Consider the following 23,113-nt stretch of genomic DNA (forward strand, 5'->3'; position numbering starts at 1 on the left):
GGTAACATAGTAAAATTCTCTCCTATCTAAGATATATAATATGGTGTGACCCACCTATGTTTGATCAGGATCTTCTCTTCAGGTGATTAATATGTTTGAGGAAAGATAAACCCTCTGGTGGCCCCACACACAAACTTGTGGTTGGCATACCATCCTTATTGTTTCGGGCCATGTGGTCCACTTGAGTTATTGATATGGTTGAGTTATGTTTATATGGCACCTAAAATCAAGGATGGACCAGGACAGAAGTCGATTTTAGATTATTATTGGGTGTTTTCGCAGGAACTTCTTGGAAGCTAAGTGGGCCTCACCATGATAGTTTTGAGAAATTTACCCCCCATCCATTCATTTTGCTAGACAAATAATAAAATCAAGTGAGCCTCATGATGGGAAACAATGAGGATTGACTGTTCACCCCTTGACACATTCAAGGGGCTACAAAAGTTTTGGATCATGCTAAAATTTTTGTGTTTTCAGTTCATCCCAGTAAGAATGACATTATAAACAAGATGGATGGCATATAAACATCATGGTAGAACTAGGGAGGTTTCAATGGCGGACATTTCCTTACACACTCTCGTGTTGTGTAGCATACTTGTGTTTTCAATTCGCTTCGCTTTTGGGCCCATGTCATAACATGATCGGGCAAAATGGATGGACTTGATGATTTTTTCAAAAATATCATGTTAGGCCCCACCTAGCTTTTTTATGGTAGGAAGTTTCACAAATTGCTGTCACAGGCAATCTGCCAGTCCACGCCTTTCCATTACTGTGTAAAACAGGTGTTAGAGAGGATTCTTGTCCACTGCTGTAGATGGGGTGGGGTACAGCTCATCCGTCAGCGTCTTCAGGTAAATTTTAGTTTTTTAAAATTTATTTGATAAAAGTTCATTTTACGGTTAAGTTATTTTCTTAATAAGTCTATTGCCTTAATCTATTATTTACGAAACTGCAGGATAAATTTGACTTGGATTTGAGTGTTCCGCACATTTCCTATGCTATCGACGACATGATCAAGGAGCGGTTCAAGGAGTACCGCTCCGTGTTACACAAGCGGTGCATGAGCCACGAGGAGGCCCCACTGTCTGCACCGCCGCACGTGACCGATGACGACTGGCGGATACTCTGCGATAGATTTTCGTCTAATTCTTTTCAGGTAATATTTACATATTTACGATATCTTAATGTAACAATTAAATTCGCGATTAATAACAATGAATTATAAATAATGTGTTCAGAAGAGGAGCAAAATAAATTCTGACAACAGGGAAAAGTTAGAAGTGAACCACGTAGCTGGTTCAAAGTCATTTGCAGAATTTCATCACAACATGGTAAGAAATTACTGGTAATTATTAAGTTGATATATTCTTTCCATACATTTATATTAACTCTATTGTCTTTTCGATTGCGCAGCGAGATTCCGTCACTGGCCAGAAGCTCGGACCGGTAGACCTCTATAGAGGGACTCATTGTCGACAGGCGATGAGATCTTGGGTACATCCTAGAGCCGACGAGATTTGGGTAAAAATCCTTACATTGTAAAATTTAATTGCATTAAATTATAATAATGTCATTTTTTAGAGAAAATTCATATGTTTTCATTACAGGCGGCGATGGACACCTTACGCAATCAGCCCACTCCCGATGGTACTCAGCGGAGTGAGCCAGAGATCCTGAGTGAGGTGCTTGGCACCCGTTCTGGATATGTGCGTGGGCTTGGCCATGGTGCCAAGCTCATGGCACCCGCTAGAGCTGCCTCCACCCGATCCATCGTCGTTGGCTAGAGTGCCACCCGCCGAGCTGATATCGCAGAGAAATAGGTTCAGCAGCTACGGGTCGTCGTCCATGATATCAGAGAGCAGCTGGAGAAGAAGAGTGAGCAGCTGGAGAGGCAGATGAAGGAGCATGAGAGGAGGATGGAGGATCTGACTAGGTAAAGGGAGGAGCAGGAGAAGAGGATGGAGGATCTGACGAGGCAGAGGGAGGAGCAGGAGAGGAGGAGGATGGAGTAGCAGGCGAGGGAGAGAGAGGAGTAGGAGAGGAGGATGACGAGCATGAGCGACGGATGACAGAGATGTTTCAGGCTCTTGCTGCACGCTTACCTACTGATACTCCACCACCTCCGCCTTCATCTTTGTGATTTTTTGTATTCTATTTATGATGTTAAACTTATATGTATTTATGTGTGAATGAATGTCATGTTGATGGATTTAGTTTATATTTGGATGGATTTACGTACTTTAGGTTTAAATGGATGTGAATGTGAATATGATGAAATATTTATATAATAGGTGTATATCAGGAATATTGTAACAGTGAATACTAGGAATTTTTTGGTCGGAGGATGGAAAAAAAAAAATAAGGCACTTTTACCTACGAAAATTTTCGTAGGTAAAAGTATGATGTAGGTTTTTTAGCAAAAGTTCAGTAAATATTTTTAGCTACGAAACTATTCGTAGGTAAAAGTTGTGAAAATATTTTTGCCTACCTACCAAAATATTTGTAGGTAAAAGTTTCGTAAAAGCTTTTTGCAACGAAAAGACTTGTAGGAAAAGTTCTGTAGGTAAAAGTTTCGTAAAAGCTTTTTGCAACGAAAAGACTCGTAGGAAAAGTTCTGTAAATATTTTTGCCTACAAAAATATTGATAGGCAAAAGTTTTGTAAATATGTTTAGCTACAAAATTATTCGTAGGTAAAACTTTTGAAACAATTTTTACCTACGAAATAATTTGTAGGTAAAAGTTTTGTAAATTTTATTACCTGCTAAAAATATTCGTAGGTAAAAGTTTTGTAAATCTTTTAGCTATGAAATTAATTGTAGGTAAATGCTTTGTAAATCCTTTTAGCTACGAAAATAATCGTAGGGAAAACGATTTGTTAGTATTTTTGCCTGCGAAAAAAAAAACGTTGGTAAAAGCTTTTACCTATGAAATTAAATCGGCAGCAAAAGTCTTAGCTTTGCCAACGAAATTTTTTACCGTGGGTAAAAGTCTTCTCCCTCGGTGTTTTAGCAACAAACTTACCGACGAAAATTTTCGTCGGCAAAAGTGTCTTTTCTTGTACTACTACCTACAGACGCGTGGTCATGTAAGGGACTTTGTGAGGCCAATTGTGATTTATATATTTTATCCATGCTATTTATCTAGTTTGGCAGATCATTTTAGGGCATGTGCCCCAAAGGGAGACATCAAAGACCGAAGTGGATCACAACACATAGTAGCAATGGGTATTGAACCCTAGAGCCCACCATAATGTTATTTTGCCATCGAACTTGTTCATATGGTTACATAAACCTGCACGAAGGGAAGCCATAAATATCAACTTGATCTAAAAAGAAATTTCTTTTGGCTCCTAAAAAGTTTTTCAACAATAAACTTTAAATCCTCACTACTTCTTGTGGTGTGGTCATCTTGAGACTTAGATCTACCTCTTCTAAGGGCTCTTGCCCTGGAAGGCAAATAAAAAATAGAGATCACAATGAGCCCCATAGAGCCCCAAGCATGATAGACTGTCACTAGCTAGGTCATGATGGGGTAGAACCTAATCCGCACCCCACAAAGGTCCTCATAAAATGAGGGCACCATTTCACATTTACTACCTAGCGGATTAGGTGGGGCTATGGATTCTTGCCAAAGCCTTTTGCAATAAGTTCATATGATGGGATGGTTGGTGGGGGCCCACTGTGATGGTTTTGAAAAATTCTATCCAGCCATCCAATTTTTCATGTCATTTTATGGCATGAGACAAAAAATAAAAATTAAAAAAATTAGGTGGATCCCAACTCAAGTGGGCCACATGAGAGAAAACAATGAGGATTAAATAACTATCATTTAAACATTCATATGGCTATAAAAGTTCTGTACTAGACTAAGTTTTATGCTTTTTCACTTCATCTCAATGAGAATGACCTTATAAAGGATCTGGATGGCATATAAACATAAGGTAGAGCTGGAGAGGTTTCAACGATACCCAATTATTCTCCTGTTTTTCATCTCTTGTGGCTACATTGAGTTTTATATCCACCTGATTTTTTAATTCATACCTTAAAATAATATGAAAAAAATAAAAGTAAAAAATGAATGGAATGGATATTTAAGAAACATCACGGTGAGCCCCACCTGGCACCTCGTTACATAAATCTTCTTTAAAAGCTTTTAGCAGGAAATCTGCATCCAGATCAGGTATTACCAGGTAAGGTGTTACCCTGAGGTATTATTGGGGTGCAGACACCCAGGTAGAATACATAATCAACGAGTGATAGCTGATGGGCCCTCACTCAGCTCCTGTCTGCGAATGAGACGAGCATCCGGATAATACCTTCACAGGTAACACCTACCCCGCTCCACCGCTACTACGTGGGGCCTAGATGGATTGCTGATGCTACCTGTGCCGACGTCAGTGCTGGTGGGTTTAACTTTGTAGGTTGAAAGTCGATGGGTCCACTCTGACAACTTCTGCTTGTCATTCCGATAAAGCAGTATTGCGTCCGGATAACACCATTACCTAGGTAACACCTATTCTGCTCCCAGCTATTATGGGTGACGTGGATGGTATACTAATGCTACCTGTGCCACGTCACTTCTGGTTGGAGCTTTGTAAACTCCACCATGGGTATGTTTTGTCCACGTGTTCATCTAATTTTTCTAACTTATTATACAAAATGAGATTAAAAATGAAGTGGATTTAAATCTGAAGTGCACCATATCGCGCTAAATCAGTGGTGAATGAACGCCCACTGTTACTGGCCGGACGGTATGGATAAACACATGCATCATTGTGGGGCCACGTGGATTTCAAAATTCATGAGAATCCTACATGAGACTAAATGCAATATTATCCCGCTTAATCCCATCCTTTTTCATCCTTTTCAAATGCTACATAGAATTGCATGAGACTAAATGCAATTATATCCTACCTACACCCCCATGTAATGTTTATTTGCCATCCAACCTCTTAGATCTCACATACATCGAAGAATATAACAGAAATATTAGCTGTTTCAAAACTTGTGGCGCTATAAATTTTTAATGGTGGGTGATCAATTACCACTATTCTCTGTGGTGTGTTCCACCTAAGATTTGGATTTGCTTTCTACTTGGGTTCATGTCTAACAAAATGGATGGATGATATGAATAAAAAATAGGACCAGTAGTGATTTCCGAAGTGGTAGGGTCAGTATACAACATGTGTCCTACTATATATGTGGGGGCACTTCCTGCAATGGATGGCATGCATTCAAGTGATCCGGACCATTCATTAGGTAGCATACATTGGAAACATGCCCCACGCTAGTAAAATGCATGAGCCTATATTGATCAAGCAAATTATACTTGCTTGAGAAATAAGCTTTTTTGAAAGGAAATAATAAAAAATAAAAATTTGAATGGTCTGGATTCAACTTGTGGCTCACTTGATACGTGCACTTCTATATTTGCTAATAAATGACATGTACTACCAAAAGAATGGTCCAAATCAATCTCTCCGTGGCATTAATCGAGCCAAGGGCCAGCATGTTGGTTGTGATGTCGCTCTCGCATCCTATCAAAGCCTTGCCATTGATTGATGGAACTGAGATGCTTACTAGAATATGCACACCTCCTCCACACCTCTAGGAGTAGCACGCGAGCGAACCTAACGTGGACGTCCTACCCTCGCCCGTCTCTAGCCATGACTGGGCAGTTCTGTGGGCAGGCCTACCGTGATGTTCTTTGGGGGTGTTCATTCCTTTTCTCCTGTCATTTTAAGGCATAACCATAAAAATAGGCCAACACCCAAATCAACCACACTACATATGAGGCTTGTATTTAAATAAAATTGACATATAATGATTTGTGCATTTAATGTAACCAAGCTTATTATTTGATTTGGTCCACTTGAGTGTTGAATTTGCCTCATTTTTGTGTGCATGCTTTAAATATACAGGAAAAAGAACGGAGGGCTTAGATAAACAGATACATCAAGGTGGGCCCGTCCACAGAACTGCCCGTTTGGGGCTAGGGAAGGGAGGGGCTATTACGACGCAATTCACGTCCCCGTAACATGTAACACGTGGCAGATAACGCCTTCCTCAATTTCTTTTAAAGCGGTCTATTCTCTCCACGTGCAACTGTCTCACTTAAAAGCAGAACAGACAGGCTTTTGCATGCGTTTATCCTCAGAGCAGGGTCACGTCACGTGAACTGGAAAGCTTTTAGTAATGGTTTTTCTTTAATCTGGCTTGTCTGAGATTTGGATCTATCTGAAATTTGATTTAAAATGAATATGAACGTGTATAACTGACAAATGGATTGGATGTCACACGCACTGCATGTGTGGACGCCGCATGGCTCAGTCATGATAGCTGCTGGGTATTACTAGCGTGGAACAGGATTCAGAACACCCACATGGTTGTTAGGACCAATCACCATCGACATGGTTGTTAGGACCAATCAAACATCCAGTGAAGCTTGTCATTCTTTGAGTATAAAATTTGAATTTCGAAATTCTATTCTTATCACAAATAGAAACTTTTGTTTGTTATAATTTGATTGGGTGATATCATTACACACTATTTAATGCAGCGGAGTTGACAATGTGAATATTGACATCCACCAACCATGAAAACAAGAGCTACATATATATATATATATATATATATATATATATATATATATATATATATATATATATATATATATATATATCAAGTAAGGGCCCGTCTGGCCTGGTGGATTGGAAGGGATTGAATGATATTGGGGGTGGATGGCATGGTTTTCTAGGTAATGATGGTGTTGTCAGTGGATTGTCTTGAGATCCATGGGATAGCTGCATCCCTGCTATATCCAGTCTATTTGGCACGCCCGGCCAATCCGGGATTAAACCTTACCATCTCTTCCAATCCCTCGAACCAAGCACGTCCCAGGCAAATTTGAAAGCATTAGGGTGGATTGGATGGGATTTAAAGGTAATGATAGCGTTGCCAGTGGATTGTCTTAAGATCCCTGGGATTGGGATCAGATCACCGGCTCTGTTTGGCACGCAAGGCCAATCCTGGGATTTAACTTCCAATCCCTTCCAATACTATTTAATCCCTTCCAATCCGACCAGCCAAACGGGCCCTAAAGGATTCGGATTCATAAAATTCATTGGTGAGAACCATTATGTTTATTATACGTATAAAATATCAGTCTAATAAAAAGCTTAGTTGGGCAATGTGAACGAAAATAATGCAAAATTACTCCTTATACCTTTTGATTTTGGTGTGATCCACTTAAGTTTTGGATCAAGATGATTTTTCTATGTTACCTTTATCCAGTGAGTTACCACTGACTGACAAGTTGTGTGAAAGATATACACTATGGTAGGCCCAAATTCAAGCCCTATGGTTGGCATCCCATATAGGGGTGTACATCGAGTCAAACGAGCCGAGCTGGCCTTTGCTTGGCTCGGCTCGGCTCGGCCACTAGCTAACCTCAGCTCAAACTCGGCTCCGCTTGGTCCTTGAGCTTGACTGGCCAACTCAGCTCGGTTCAGTCAGCAGCTCAGACCAATTCGAGCTGAGTTCAAGCCAAGATTGAGCTGAATTCACCTGTGTAGCATTTCCACAAACACCTAGACTGCACCTTCAAGATCCTACTCTATGGGAAATAATGAAAATGGTTTTCGAGGTATTTTATCAAACACCTTCTAAGCAACCTAAAAACCAAGAAAAAAAGGTATTTATTTCATATACATACCTTCCCTGCCACTGCCGGCCACACTTTGTTAAGTCATCTCATCAAACACTTGGTAAGCAACATCAATATCAAAGTAATTAACCGAGTCACTGAACTAGTTCGATCCGAGTTCGATTTGAGCTAGATTCAATCTAAGTTGAGTTGAGATGGGGCCAGCTCGAACTCGACTTGAACTCATTTTCGAGCTTAAAAAATAAAGCTCGACTTAGATCGAACTCAGCTTTGAACCGAGTCAAATCAAGCTTTTTCAAGTCGAGTCGAGCGAGCTAACCGAGCTAGCTCGGTTCATATACACCCTTACTTAGCCCTATGGTTGACATCCCATACCTATTTGTCCGGCTAAGTAGTGGTTTTTTATCTCAGGGTGACCCTAGCCTCACCCAAGACAGATAAGCCCTCACCATGGAGCCGACCTCTATCTATTCTATATTGATGTAGAACATGGTACAAATACATTCCTAACATGGTTGGACTAAAAGAAGGTGGACCATAAATTGATTATAACTTTTGATCCGGGTATAATTATGGGGCATATAACATATCAATCTTTACTGAAACCGACCATCCGAGGTAAACTGGCCAACATAGTGGGTCGTGCTTGTCCGTTTTATTAGAAAACGCATTCTTTTAGTTCAAAAATAAATTTTTTTTTAAAAAAATTATTATATTCAGTAATTCTGAATTTTTAAAATTTTCCTTACTTTTAGAGTTTTATATTTTCTTCTTTTTAAGAAACAACTTATAATTATGTTAAGACTTTTCTAGCAAAAATAAGAGTTTTATTAGAATTAAGATTTTTATTAAAGTTAAAATTTTACTATTTTTGATAATTATGAATTTTGAATTTTTTTATATTAATAGTGTAACAGGGACATACATATCAAATAATTATCAAACAAATTTCTAATTTTCTAGAATTTATGTATATTGTTATCCCTTCGAGGAAGACAGTGATCAACCTCTTTTTTTTTTTTTTTTACACGCACACACACCCAACACACTCACGCTGGTGGAATTTCAGCATCTATGGGTACTCGAACCCTTGACTGGGAGTTGAAACTCTTGACAGTCTACCAGCCGAGCAAGAGTGAGGACCCTGTAGTGTCATGCCCATCTCTGTGTCATATATCTACACTGTCGATCCGTTTTGTCAAATTATTTTAGAGCACGATCCAAAAACTGAATTAGATCCAAATCTCAAGCGTACCGTATCATGGGAAACAATGGTGATTGACCACTAAACACTTTTTGTGCACCACAAAAGTTTTGGATTCAATTGATATTTATTTTCTTCCCTTCATACAAGTTTGTGTGACCTTATCAACAAGTTGCATGACAAGTAAACATTATGGAAACATTTTTATGCCTTAGAAAGTTTTTAAGGTGAAACGCTCATCACCACTGTTTCCTCTAGTAAGGCCCACCTAAGATAATTTTTTTTATCAGATTTATTTTTGGGCCGACGCCATAAAATGATATGAAAAAAGATGGATGGATGGCATGGATATAGAGTACATTCATCAAGCTGGGCCCCAAAGTAAAAGCTGCACCTAATTTTCAGGATAGCACATGATGAACAGAGTGGATTTCACACGTACAACAGGTAGGCTTCGAAGAGTTGAGTGTTTTAGTGCCATCGATCATTGTTATCCCAAAGAGCAGCCGACAATTATGGATCACCTAACATGAACCGGAACCCTCTACTAATGCATAAAACACTGAAGCTGATCGGGGCCATATCATGTTGTCTATGTGAAAAATCCAGTCCGTCCATTAGGTGCGTGAGTATGTGCTAGATCAGAGGACTATAAAAGTCAGCTAGATCCACCACTTCTGAGCACGGGGAACAATGGGATGGGAAATATACTTATATCTGGGGCCCAATAGTGTGTATCTTTCATCAAAACTATTCATCAGGTGCAACTCACCAAGGGAAGATACAAAAATCGGCCTGATCAACAACTCAGGCAGAGCTTAAAAGGTTTTAGGTGCAGTTTTACTTTGTTCCTATTGTTATGGCACATCTGAGTCTGTTATCGGTCTGATCTGTACACTATATATATATATATATATATATGTCCGTTGGACTGAGGGTAATCACACGATGGACGGAGTGGATTTTACATGAGCATGGTGGGATCAAAGAGCTTGGGTGGGTGTTGTAGACGATTCCAGTAGGTAAGACATGCGGTGCTTGAGTTGATTGGTATCGTCGGGCGCGGATTAGGTGGTTTTGCCCACACCAACCTGATGTGGTGATGTATTGGGCGCTGTGGGACCCACTTTGATGTATGTATTTTATATCCACGCCGTCCATCCGTTTTTCCAGATGATTTTAGTGCTTGAACTGAAAATTTGAAACGGATCCAAAGTTAAGTGAACCACACAACAGGAAGCAGTGAGGATAATGACATCCACCATTAAAACCTTCAAAGGCCCACCGTAATGTTTATTTGCCATTCATCCTGCTGATAAGGTCACAAATAGCTGGATGAAGGGAAAACCAAAATATCAGCTTGATCCAAAATTTTTGCGGGTCCACAAAGTTTTTAATGGTGGTCTTCCGATTACCACCGTTTCCTGTGATGTGGTCCAGTTGAGCTTTGGATTTGTCTATTTTTGTGTTCATGAACTAATATAAGCTGGCAAAATAGATGGACGGTGTGGATATAAAACACATCGATCAAAGTGGGCCCCGCAATGCCCAACACATCAGCACACCACCGTTGGGGTGGTGTGGGCAACACCACATCATCCGAGTTCGGTATTGTCAGTCATTATCTGTGACACGTGAGACCAGACACGTTTCGAATAATCCACCATAATGACTTCCAAATTGTATTTTTAGGTGAACGGTCCCAATCTACGTCTCCGCACGGCTCTTGCTTTTCGCAACTATCCTCTCATGGGTCGTTTGGTACCCCTGGATTTGGCAGGTATGATAGGGTTTCAAATTTCATGATATGTTCTGATCCTCGCTCTTGTTCGGGCGGTAGACTCTCAGGAGTTTCAACAACCGGTCAAGAGTTCTGAGTATCCATTAATTGGTGAAATTCCACTAGTGTGAGTGTGTGAGGTGTGTGTGCATGTGGTAAAAAATAAAATAAATTTTCATGATATGTTCAGCAATATAAATTAAATGGGAGGTTGGTATCAAATCCCTTGAAAACATAGGGTGAAAAATCCAAGGTAAAAGTTTGAATTACATTTAAAATCCTTATAAGAATTGCATGAATGTCACTATACTATTAATCCATAGGCACATCTAATGATATCACAAAATAATTATACTATCAATTGCATTACTATAATTACTTTAATAAAATGATTGATGCCATCCAAACATTATCCCTGTAAATCAACGGTTAAAAATCGCTTATTAATCTCTCGAATGTGATGTTGTGCTTGCGGCTCATTTGAGACTTAAATTTTCATCATTAAAAAAAAAAAGTATATATTTTAATGAGCTTAGTACAACCATTGTATCAAACATTACATATATACTAACTAAGGATATTAAAGTTAATTTAGTAATTAAATTCAAATGTAAATGTATTATGCATAGTTACTTTTGCATTACAAGGGATTCTAAGTCCAAAGCATTAAACACAATGGGAGGATTTCATCCCAAGACTCCAATTCAGTAGTGACCACTCTGACAATTGAGACCATAGTACTGGTAGGTGTTGTGTGTCTCACCTTGATGTATTTGTTTAATTCATGCCATTCATTCATTTTTCCATCTCATATTAAGCATAAGCCCAAAAATTAGGCAGATCCACATCCCATATCTCAGGTGGACTGCAGCATAGAAAACAACGGTGAATTAACACCCACCATTAAAAACTTCTAAGGCCCATTGCAATTTTTATTTGCCATCCAATCTGTTGGACGGATTGGCAGAAAGGAAAATCAAACTTATCCAAAACTTTTGTGGCCGAAGAAAATTTTAATAGTTGGTGTTCAATCACCATGGTTTCTTGTGCTGTGGTCCACCTACGTTTTGGATCTACTCATTTTTAGGCTAATTATATAAATTTTTTTTTTAAAAATGGATGAACAGCATAAATAAAACACATGCATGGGCCCACAGCACCGCCCACAGGGGAGACCTCATTACTGGAGTGCTCACCACTGAATCTGAGTCCCGTGTTGACTGTTCACAGATGGTTCTGTTATCAGGACACGGATTGTGTCCTAACCCGCCCGCTTTGGCCACGAACGGGCAGTTTTGTGGGCAGGCCCAATGTATCTGTTTATCCTCGCCGGCCATTCCCCCAATCAGATCATTTTAAGGCATAATTACAAAAATGAGGCAGATCCAACACTCAAGTGGGCCACACCAAATAATAAGCTTTGCTTGTATTAAATGCACAAAGCATTAGACGCAAGTTGCATTATGTGCAAGAGTCATCTGTGCTGTGGTCCACCTGATCATTGGATCTGCTTCATTCCTATGCTTATGCCTTAAAAATGATTTAAAAGAAGGGATGAACGGCATGGATAAACAGATACATCACGGTGGGCCTGCCAACAGAACTGCCCGTTCGTGGCCAGAGACCGTCAGGGTTAGGACGCAATCCGCGTCCCTATTATCATCACAATTACGAGGCTTGGTAGCCCGGACGCGGATTGCGTACAAAACAAAGAATGATGCAGGTTCAGGGCTTAAGTGGACCACATCAAAGGAAGCTCCAGTGATAATGACTCTCACCGTTGAAACCTTTCTAAGGGCTACCGTCATGTTTTTTTACCATCCAACCTATTAATAATGTCATGCAGACGTGGATGAAGTGAAAACACAAATATTAGCTTGATCCGAAACTTCTCCAGTTCCCAAGAAGTTTTTAATGGTGGAAGTTAAATCCCCATTTTGTGGTCCATTTAATCCCTGAACCTGCCTCATTTTTTATCTCGTATATTAAAATGATTTGAGAAAAGCGATGAACGGCGTGGATGAGACACTTACATCACTTTGGGCCCCACAGAGCCCCGCCCGGACGGATTACCCTGGTAGCCCGACACGCATGCACCTCTACACACTCAGACACACACTCAGACACGTTCGCAGACCCATGTGGATAACATGCATGGGTCCCACACTTTAGATCGTTTGGTCCAAAACCCGGGGCGTTTAACTATCAGCTACGCCTCATGTGTATGGAAACAACCCGTGGCCTAAAAAACAAAAACTTAGGTCGTCATACATATCCATCATTTTCCTATATGGTGGACCTAGCTGATAATTGAACCGCCTGAATTTGGGCCAAATGATCCAGATGCCGGGTCCCACCTAATAAATTGCTTGGATGCCCCACGCAAATGCCAGATTGGAACCTTGGTCTGCCTCTATGGTTGCGTGTGGTGCAAGCAAACCTCTACAAGTGCTGTAATCATCGCAATCATAGTAGCAAAATACACCACCATTCTTCCTATAAAAGGCTGCCTGCATTCCCCACCCTTCATCACCATTACTACCCATTTCCATTGTTGTTGTTGTAAGAGATTCAATAGAGATGGAAAATTACCGTAGCAGCAGCAGCTCATATGCTCCTTATACTCTTATTGCAGCTATGCTCTCGCTACTCGTCTGCTCAGCCGCACAAACCATTGATGGACAAACCAACGCTGAGTTCATCAATTCAGATGGACAAACCAACGCCGACTTCATCAAATCATCTTGCAAAGTAACAAGGTATCCTCGTGTCTGCTTCGACTCTTTATCCGTCTACGCAAACACCATCCAAACAAGCCCACAGCGATTAGCTCAAGCCGCGTTGTCTGTGAGCCTAGCTAGCGCCCAATCGACTAAGACCATGATGTCCCGTTTGTTGAAAGGGCGTGGCATGAATCCCAGAGAGATGGGCGCCCTTCGGGACTGCATCGAGAACATCGGCGATTCGATCGATGAGGTGAAGAAGTCGATTGAGGAGATGAGCCACCTTAGCGATCCCGATTTCGAATTCCATAAGGAGAATATCCAAACGTGGGTGAGCGCGGCATTGACAGATGAGGACACATGTACGGATGGCTTTGCGGGAAATGGCATGAATGGGAATGTGAAGAGCGCAATCACAAGCCGTGTTGTGAATCTGTCTCATCTAACAAGCAATGCTTTGGCGCTTATCAATAGCCTTACTTCCACTCAACCTACTTCTCGTTAATTTTCTTCTAGTTTCTATATTTTTATTATGAAAATATTGTATTGATATGGTTGTTATCTCCATGCCTGATGGTTATAATGATTATAAATGAAGTTTTAAGTTGTTTGCTAACCTTGTTGGATCCTGAACGCTCATCCAGATGGCGCCACCATAGGTTTCTTACTTTTCATCATTGTCTACAGTTTGGCCTATGTTAGGATTAGATAGGCCTGCTTTCTGGGGCGCCATCCGGTAATCATGGAGGAACCAGTTCTTGCATGGAAACAATATGGTGGCCCAACACAAGCCGTTGAATAACTTTCACAGGCCAATGGATAACTAATTTTAAGGCTTGTGTGGGAGCTTGGAAAGTATTTGGATGGTAAAAAAAATTTCAAATACTTTCCAAAGGTTGAGATTTCCCTTTCTTGTGGAAAATATTTTCTAAGAAAGTCCTTCCATGGGATAAGTCTTGAAAAAATTTCCCAGGCCTTCTTTTGATTTTCTACCCTGGCTAGATGCTTCTTTAGAAGAACTTTCGAAGAAAATATCACTCTCATTTTACTTCTCAAGCTCTCAAATGTTGGGGTTGTACTGCCCTAAAAAGCTAATGCTGTTAGACTTCTATTAATGACACGATTTATTTTTTGAGTTAATTTTAAAGGAATATGATTATGTGGGTTTATAAGGTATAACTTCTAATACTCTTGGATACTCCAAATTGGATACATTGGCTTGAATGCCAAGAGAAAGTTGTGTTCCATGGATCGCATTGGCTTAGCCATGACTATGCAGTTTCCTAAGCATATATATCGTATGATTGGATGATTATCTCTTGTTAAAAGGGGCTAGCTTGAGGTCAAGATGGATGGTCTCAGTCCATAAAGGCGGACTTGGTGCCAATTTATCTTCTTTCCTATCCCACGTAATGTGTGAGCGTGTCATGGATGAATCTTAGGATAGAGCATTTGTTGACTTGCATTGGAAATGATCACTTGTGAGTATTAAGGCCAGGGGACCTATCACACCCAAACTTGAATAGGCTTATGGTTGCAATAGCTTTGTCAAATTCCCTTGATCTAAGGATGTGTGATGAAGAGACTTTGAATGTTGGTCATACTTTAGTTCTACTTATGAGGTTGCTACATTGCCATTGAAAGTGGATGTAGCTTTTTTTTTCCTTTCTGTTAGCTTGTTAGTACACCCCACTGTGAGTTCACACTTCACTGTTAGCCACCCCCACTAGGGATCGATACCAAGACCTTAGTGTTGAAATGGATATAACTGTGTCTTCATTAGGGTCACCAAAGTACACACCACATGCTTTCATTAGCCGTGAAGCTTTGCAATGGAAAGTAAAGATTCACATATGTGAAATGAGAGTATATACTTCTCATTGTGAACCGTGGCATCTGATTAGGACTTGCATTCCCTCTATTATATTTATGTTGAGAAATGTGTCCATGCTCTCATAGCACTTCCTAGTTACATTGCTTCACTTGATGATCAGTATAATTAATTGATTTAAACTATCTATTAAGTTGATAACATATTTCATGCACTGTCATAAAAAATTCCATGGATCAAACGATCTATTCTATCCTTGATTTGCCCCTGTTTTCTATAGCCATCATTTTTCCCACATCATGAATGGCATGGTTATTGACTCCTAACAAAAATGATTCACTGGAATCACAAGTAACGAGTGATGGACCTTGAAAAATAGATGGATCCCTACAAGCCTAATGAGCCTATCTTAACAGTTGACTTTGATGATCTTACCATAGATCAAGATAGTCACGGGTCTGGTATGGACCTATTACTGATGTCATAATTAGTATATAGGTATATCTTAAATCATACTTGTATATGGGTTAAAGGAAAAGGATTCATATATCTGTCTTTGAAAATATAAGTTTTTACACAATATCCACCAATAAAGTGAGTATTTGTGCTTCATAGATCTTGGTATCTTATCATTCCATGGCCATCTACTAGGTTGTAAGATAAAGTCGTGGTTATTATCATTCTTATGTAGTCATCTTTTATGAGGTAACCAATAACAAATTAAATTGAGATGAAAGGCGGCCACATTAGATTCAATGATGAGCAAAGTGCCTATGCCCAAACCTAAAAGTGTTAAAGTGTGCCGTGGGAATATACTCATGGTATTGGACTTGTTTGACAATTACATTGGAGAATCAATTTAATTATCTAGAGCAGAAAACTCATTGTACTTGAACTATGATCAGCTTGTTAATAACTTTGACTAAAATGCAGTGGCTCATATATACTTGTTTGATATGGTTGAAGTTCATGTCCATATGATATAACAAGAGATCCACTGGTCTTTTAACGTTCCAACATGACCCTAGGGCCTAATATTTCAGCTCTAGCCTAGCACAATGTGGGGCAGACAAAACAGCCCAATGAGCGAGGGCTGCGCAGTATAATCCTGACGCAGAGTGTTAGCTTAGAACAGTTAGCCATAAACAGTGGAGCCCATCATCTGGACGTTCCAAGACGGGCTCTACCATCTACGGATCGATGCTGTAGAGCTAAAGATGAGAGACCCAAAATATATATGTTGGACACCTATGATATGTTGTTTATCAATTAGGCTGTACATCTAGGGAACGGATTAGGTGCAGGCCTAATCGTGGGGGCCACACCTTGATGTATTTATTCTATATCCATGCGGTCCATTTTTTTTAAAATTTTTTTTCTTTGTATGACTTTGGGCCGAAGAAGATTAAAGTCTCAGGTGGAGCATATTATAGAAAACATACAAATTTCATGAGTCCCACCATAATGTTTTGGTAATGTTTATTTGCCATCCAACACGTTGATAAGGTCACGTGAACCTGGATGAAGGGGAAAAAATAAATATCAGCTTGATTCAAAAATTTTGTGGTCCTTTAATAGTCAATCACTACTGTTAAGATCTGCTTTATTTTTGGGCTCACAGACTAAAATGATATGGAAAGACGAATGGACGGCATGGATATGGAATAAATACGTCAAGATGGGCTACACAGTAAGGGCCGCACCTAATCGGCTCCCGTACATCTAGGGGGCCTCATTCGTGGATTTCATCCGTTTTACAAACAATATACCTCCACGCAATCATAGCCCTCAATTTTTTGAACTTTTTCACACTGATCGTCCACCGTTAACATTTTTTATTTTTTTTTGCCCTCTCTGATTGTATGCTTGGATCATCCAACTCATATAGTTATGAACCATTTGCCGACCCCGCTAGATGGACTGTTGCGATTTACATCTTTCTGCCACAGGTGGGTGATGGGTCTGACGTACCTTAGGTTTGTGAGTCTGTGACTCGAGTTTTAAGGTTGCACTGATGACCCTTATTATTCATTGATCAAGGCCGTTGATCTAATGGACCACACCGTTTATTTCCACGTTGGTAGAATTTTTCAGATTAGAAGATTTTATCCCAGAGCAATGAAACATATACTGTAACTAGTGGTACCCACGGTCAATGCCCGTGAGGTGAAGAGGCATTGTTTATCTGGTGAATGATTTGGACCCCACCCAATGAGTGGATTGACCTTGTTATGCCAAAAAAGAGGCCAAATCCAAAAATTGTTCTTCTTTTCTTAACCATCTACATGAAGGCCACGAAGAAGGGTCCCTGGAGCATGATATGTCGAAGGTTGGGAATTTGATAAAGTTATATATGTGCTTTAAAAGTCACAAGGTAACCTTACTTAATCATGCATATACAATTTTTAGTGAAGGCGCAAACTTGGGTGCTTAGAAGAAGTGTGCAGGAAACACTGCAGAATCAGTTTTGGCTCCATTTTGTGTGTCTCATGATCACAAGGGACCACCTTTCAGTATTCCGTGAGGTGACCTTGGTAGTAATATATATGTAGTTCAAAAAGTATAAGTTGGGACCAACTGTTTGTGCACACATAATATTTGGTATAGGGCTAAACATACGTATTTTAATTTTCTGCACAGAATATTTTGCACAACTGTGCCTTGCCACATTTTGAGATCCACTCCTTGATCATGTGGGGTCTTGTTTGGCCCAAGTAAAATATAATTTCTCTATTCATTGGTATAGCTTAAAGGTTCCAAGTGATGGCCTACTCATATCTTGTACGTAGGGTCTACTACAGAGGTCCAAAGTTGGTACAAATCACAAAAATAACCAGACAGTTTTCAGCAATGGAGTTTGTCACAACTTAGGACCCAATTTTTAAACAGTTAGGAATCATTTCAAACAAAACGGTAGAACATCCCATCTCACTGATATAAGAATTAAACATCTTCTGTAGTGGTACCCTTAACTACAGAGCGTGGGGCCCACAACAATGTGTCAAAGAAGCCTACATAGAATACAGTTAAGTACAAATTTTAGCAAATCAAGTGCAAAGGAAATGAAATAGATCCAATGGCAAGTGGGCCCACACGCTAGCAAATCATAAATAAGAGACAAAATAATGTACATGGGTGTCCATATTGGATGAACTAATAAAATGTATAAATCACAAGTGGTTTCATACCCAAGTGGGTTAATAAGAGGAAGAATGTTATGTACAATATACATCCAACATGCAAATCAAGTAACACATGAAATGCATTGATAAAATCTCCATGATCAGATTCTATGTTGGAAAATCTCATCCAATGGATGGTTTGGAAATAAATCATTTATACTTTATATAGATTTCTAACCATATAGAGCCCTAGATTCATCTGGACCATACAAAACAATTCAAGGTTTATCCATACGGAAGTATCTATCGGTCTAAATTTTTTCAAATTTTATCATGAAAGAATCTGACCATAGGGACCATACATATGATTAATAACTATCTTAAGTAAGTTAAAAATAAATATTAAATATATCTAATAGTTGGAATCACAGATATGGCCCATACAAGAATGGTCATAACAAGCCCCCAAATACAATTTCATATAAGGCCAAGATCTCAGTCGTTCGAACTCTGATCGAGGCTTATTATATACCATTAGAAAGCTACTTTGATTTTCAACGAATCCAACAGAACATATATTTTTATTGTATTCAATAAAAGAAGTAAAAATAGTTCCGTTTTTGGCAAATCGGAATCCTACATGTACTACTGGATAACAGCCAAGTAAAGTTGATGCCACTGATGATTAGACCGTTGGACGGCTACGAAATTTAGTCCAGAGTTAGCTCATATTGTGTTTCATTTTATTCCTACTCAACTCCGATCGTATCATAGTTGATTTTATATGATTTTTAGAAGTTGCTATTCAGATATAAAAACGGGATTGCAAGTGAAAGGTGTTGACACAATGTTCATCACAGTGGACCATACTGACGTGGGCCACCATGCTGACCACCATAACCATTAATACATGCACCCATAAGGCTCTATACTAGTGGGCCTCACATGTATCAAGAAAATATAAAAGGTGGAAAGAGGAGGATAAGGAGGATGGAAGGTGGGGTGTAGACTCACCTCAAATGGATGGATAGCTTGATGATGATGTGTGGTCCACTCCCTCTAGGTTAATGATGGGCCACACCTTGGCCCCATCATCTCTCACTTTCTCTTAAAATTTCAGAATTTTTCTAAGTATAGCAAAAGGATGAGTGTAAAAGAGCCCCCACTCTTATATAGGGAATTGTGGGTTGAGGTGGCAAGATGATGTGGCAAGTTTATAGGGTCTTATTGGTGCTAAAAGTGATGTGAAAGGTAGTGTATGGTATGGGTAGTGGATGGATGAGATAGATGTGCTAATCATACATTTGCCAAAGTGGAAGAAATCTAGGCATGCATTGGCTAATTGATACATAAAGGTTGTGGGTTATAGGTGATACATGTTGGATGATGAAGTGGAGTATTACAATTGATTGTTTGAAGTGATTTGGCACAAAATAAGGCATGCATTGGATGCATGTGTAGGATGAGGTAGACATGGGCCATGATTAGTTTCTAAGATATGGGGAGAGGGCTAATGAAGGATTTTGGGGTAGAACCTATTTTTGTCTCATGTGCATTGTCTTATTTGTGCTAGCTCATTTTTTTGTCATGTATTAATTATTTATTTTGTAATAATTTATATGTTCTAGAAATTGGACTTTAGGCCCACATGGGCCCAAGTCTAATGGGCCTAACATAATAAATGTTACTCATGTTAAAGGATACGTAATTTTGGTCGTGGGTTCGACGGGTTGTATCTTACTAACGGAGCGTCGGATTGACGCACGATTTTTACCGTGGCGACCGCAACAATGACACGGTCCACATGACAGAGGTTTTGAAGGCATCTAAAACAAATTACTCAGTCGGGCGGTTTTGGTGGATCTAAGGTCACTCCTTTTAGTCCCAAATACGTGCGAATACACACACGAATATACACTCAAGTCGATAAATCAAAGGTGCTGTCCAAGGACATCCAATTCCTAGCTGGCAAAAATATGGGGCGTTACAGCATGTGTGGCATAAGCGAAGATGGATGGTGATACAAGTGGGACTCTTTGCACATGTGCAATGGTTTGCATACGTGAGGAGCAAGTGAAGATGGATGGTAGCATATGTGAGATGCTTTGCACATGTGAGGTGCGAGAGAAGATGGATGGTGGTAGATTTGCCACGGCATGTGGCATTGTGGCATATTAGAGCACAACCTAGGATGGATGATGTCAGGTGTGGCACATCGCCTATTGAAGATGGATGGTGGTGCCTTTATGGTTTGCTCAACAAAAGAAGGAAGTTGTAACTGTGATTTTCCCGCATGTTTCCACAACGACTACACACACTGAAAGGTTAATAAATGTCATTTCCTTTTCTTTCCTTTTTGAATCCAAACAAACTCTTATAGGCTGTTATTTGTTGCTATATCCATTTCCTTTTCTTTCCTTTTTGAATCCAAACAAACTCTTATAGGCTGTTATTTGTTGCTATATATTGTGGATGATGGGGCCGAGAAGGACGAGTCTAACAAGGCTGGAAACGTGCGCATTCCTTTTCGATCTGCACGACAAATACCCAAGCTCTGTGGGACCTACTATATTCTATTAGTAAAATATACTCCCTTCATCAGGTGATGCTTATAATTTTAAGCATACAAAAAAGATAACAGCCCATGTAAAACACTAATGGCTCACATGACTGGGAACAAAGCAAAACTCTCTCCCATCTAAGATCACGTGGTGTGACCCACCTATGTTTGATAAGGGTGATTCTTGTATCTTCTCTTCAGGTTGATTAACAGGTTTGAGGAAAGATAAACCCCATGGTGGCTCCACACACAAACTTGTGGTTGGCATACCATCCTCATTGTTCCTAGCCATGTAGTCCACCTGAGTCATAGATCTGGTTGAGTTTTGTTTACATGGCACCTAAAATCAAGGATAGACCAGGACACAATTCGATTTTAGATATACAACAGGGTGGGCCCAGAGCATGGGGTGTTTGCCAGCCCTTAATCTGTCCATCTCTGTACATGACTCCAGTAGACATCGAAAGATCCAGGTTCCTCTCCAGATGCACCCAAATCTAGACCTCATTTTCTCCTATGGCTCTAATCGTATGATCATCCCTAATCCACCCACAACACTCTTCAATACAAGTTCTAATATGAGGCAGAGAAGCATCAGAAGTAGTCTTGGCAATTGCAAACAATTGCAACGATTCCAAGCTTACACGCACCTGTGTTGTTGCCGGAGCACTCTGTCGATATCCACTCCCCTGGTGGTCCCAGGAACTTCTTGGAAGCTAAGTGGGGCCCGCTATAATGTTTGTGAGAAATCCACCCCGTTCATTCATTTTGCCGGATCATGCGGATTATGGGCCAAAAAAGTGAGGCAAATAAAAACCTCTACCTCATTTTTTGGGGCCATGTCCTAGCATAATAAGACAAAATGGATGGACTGGAGCTGCATAGACCGGTGTTACATAGGATTACTGTCCCGTCTGATAAAAATCCTCGCAAAATGAGGGCACATGTCATAGCTACTACCTAGCGGATTTCGTGTTACCCCATGTCATAAAATCAGGATCCACACAACCACCATAGGAAAATAACTTATTGGGTTCTTGCTCATGATTTACAAGAGTTTCAACATGAGGTGATGAGTTTGAGTACCACTGTGTGAAATCCCAGAGTGGTGTGAGTGCGTGAGTATGTATGGGGTGTGAGTGCATCTGTAAGACAAAAAAAAGACAAAAAATGTTATTTCAGTAAGTTATAACTCCTGATGTGGCAGCCTATCATTGAGGGGCAGACAAGCACATCATCAACGAGTGCAAGTTGATGGGTCCACTCTAACAACTCTTGCATGCGAATGAAGCAGTGCTTAGTCCTGGTAACACCTTACCTAAGTAACACCTACACCGCTTCCCAGCAAATGTGGAAGATATGGATGGCATATTGCCAGCGTCACTGCTGGTGGGTACCTTGTAGGCTCCCACAATAATGTATGCGTTTTATCTACCCACCTTGTCCATCCATTTCTTCCAAGCTCATTAGATGACATGGGGCCAAAAAATAAGATAGATCCAACTCTCAAGTGGACCACACCAAATGAAAATAGTGGTGAATGGCGAATGAACATTCACCATTAAAAACTTCCAAGGCCCACTATAATATTTATTTGCCATATAATATTAGGTGGCCACACACACATGGATGAAGAAAACACAAATATTAGATGTTTCAAAACTTGTTGGCCCCTGGACGGTTTTTAATGTTGGGTGATCAATCGCCTTTCTGCAGTGTGGTTTACTTGAGATTTGGATCTGCTCATTTTTTGGCTCATGCCTAGCAAAATAGATAGATGGCACGGATAAAACACATTCATGGGAGGCCACAGAGCATCAACCAATAGTCATGTCCAAAGTGGCAGGCCAGTATGCAATCTGTCCTACTATGCGGGGCATCTTCCCAGCAACGGATGGCATGCATACCATCAATCTGGACCATTCATCACGTACCATACACTGGAAACATGCCCCACACTAATAAAATGCATTAGCCCATTGATCAAGCAAATTATACTTGCTTGAGAAAAAATGGGCTTTGAAAGGGAAAATAAAAAATAAATTTTGAATGGTCTGGATTCAACTCGTGGCTCACTTTTCTTTTTAACACACCCTCGGGCCCACATAGGCCCAGATGGGAACTCGAACCCATGACCTTAGTGATGAAACTCCTGTAAGTCTGCCACTAAGTCATAAGTAGAGACTCAACTTGTGGCTCACTTGACAAGTGCACTTCCATATTCGTC

General features: G+C 40.1%; 2 protein-coding genes across 2 annotated transcripts; both read left to right on the top strand.

The window, feature by feature from the left end:
• Window positions 1-953: 953 nt before the first annotated feature.
• Window positions 954-1,968, top strand: LOC131249886 (uncharacterized). Its single transcript, XM_058250630.1, has 4 exons — window positions 954-1,156; window positions 1,239-1,331; window positions 1,414-1,521; window positions 1,608-1,968. The coding sequence occupies exons 1-4, from the start codon at window positions 1,010-1,012 to the stop codon at window positions 1,782-1,784; spliced, it is 525 nt and encodes a 174-aa protein (XP_058106613.1). The 5' UTR covers window positions 954-1,009; the 3' UTR covers window positions 1,785-1,968.
• Window positions 1,969-13,164: 11,196 nt separating this feature from the next.
• On the top strand, window positions 13,165-13,940 carry LOC131248351 (21 kDa protein-like). Its single transcript, XM_058248609.1, has one exon. The coding sequence runs from the start codon at window positions 13,231-13,233 to the stop codon at window positions 13,876-13,878; it is 648 nt and encodes a 215-aa protein (XP_058104592.1). The 5' UTR covers window positions 13,165-13,230; the 3' UTR covers window positions 13,879-13,940.
• The last annotated feature ends 9,173 nt before the right edge of the window (window positions 13,941-23,113 follow it).

The sequence above is a fragment of the Magnolia sinica genome, chromosome 6 (genome assembly GCF_029962835.1).
Source record: "Magnolia sinica isolate HGM2019 chromosome 6, MsV1, whole genome shotgun sequence".
Taxonomy (NCBI): domain Eukaryota; kingdom Viridiplantae; phylum Streptophyta; class Magnoliopsida; order Magnoliales; family Magnoliaceae; genus Magnolia; species Magnolia sinica.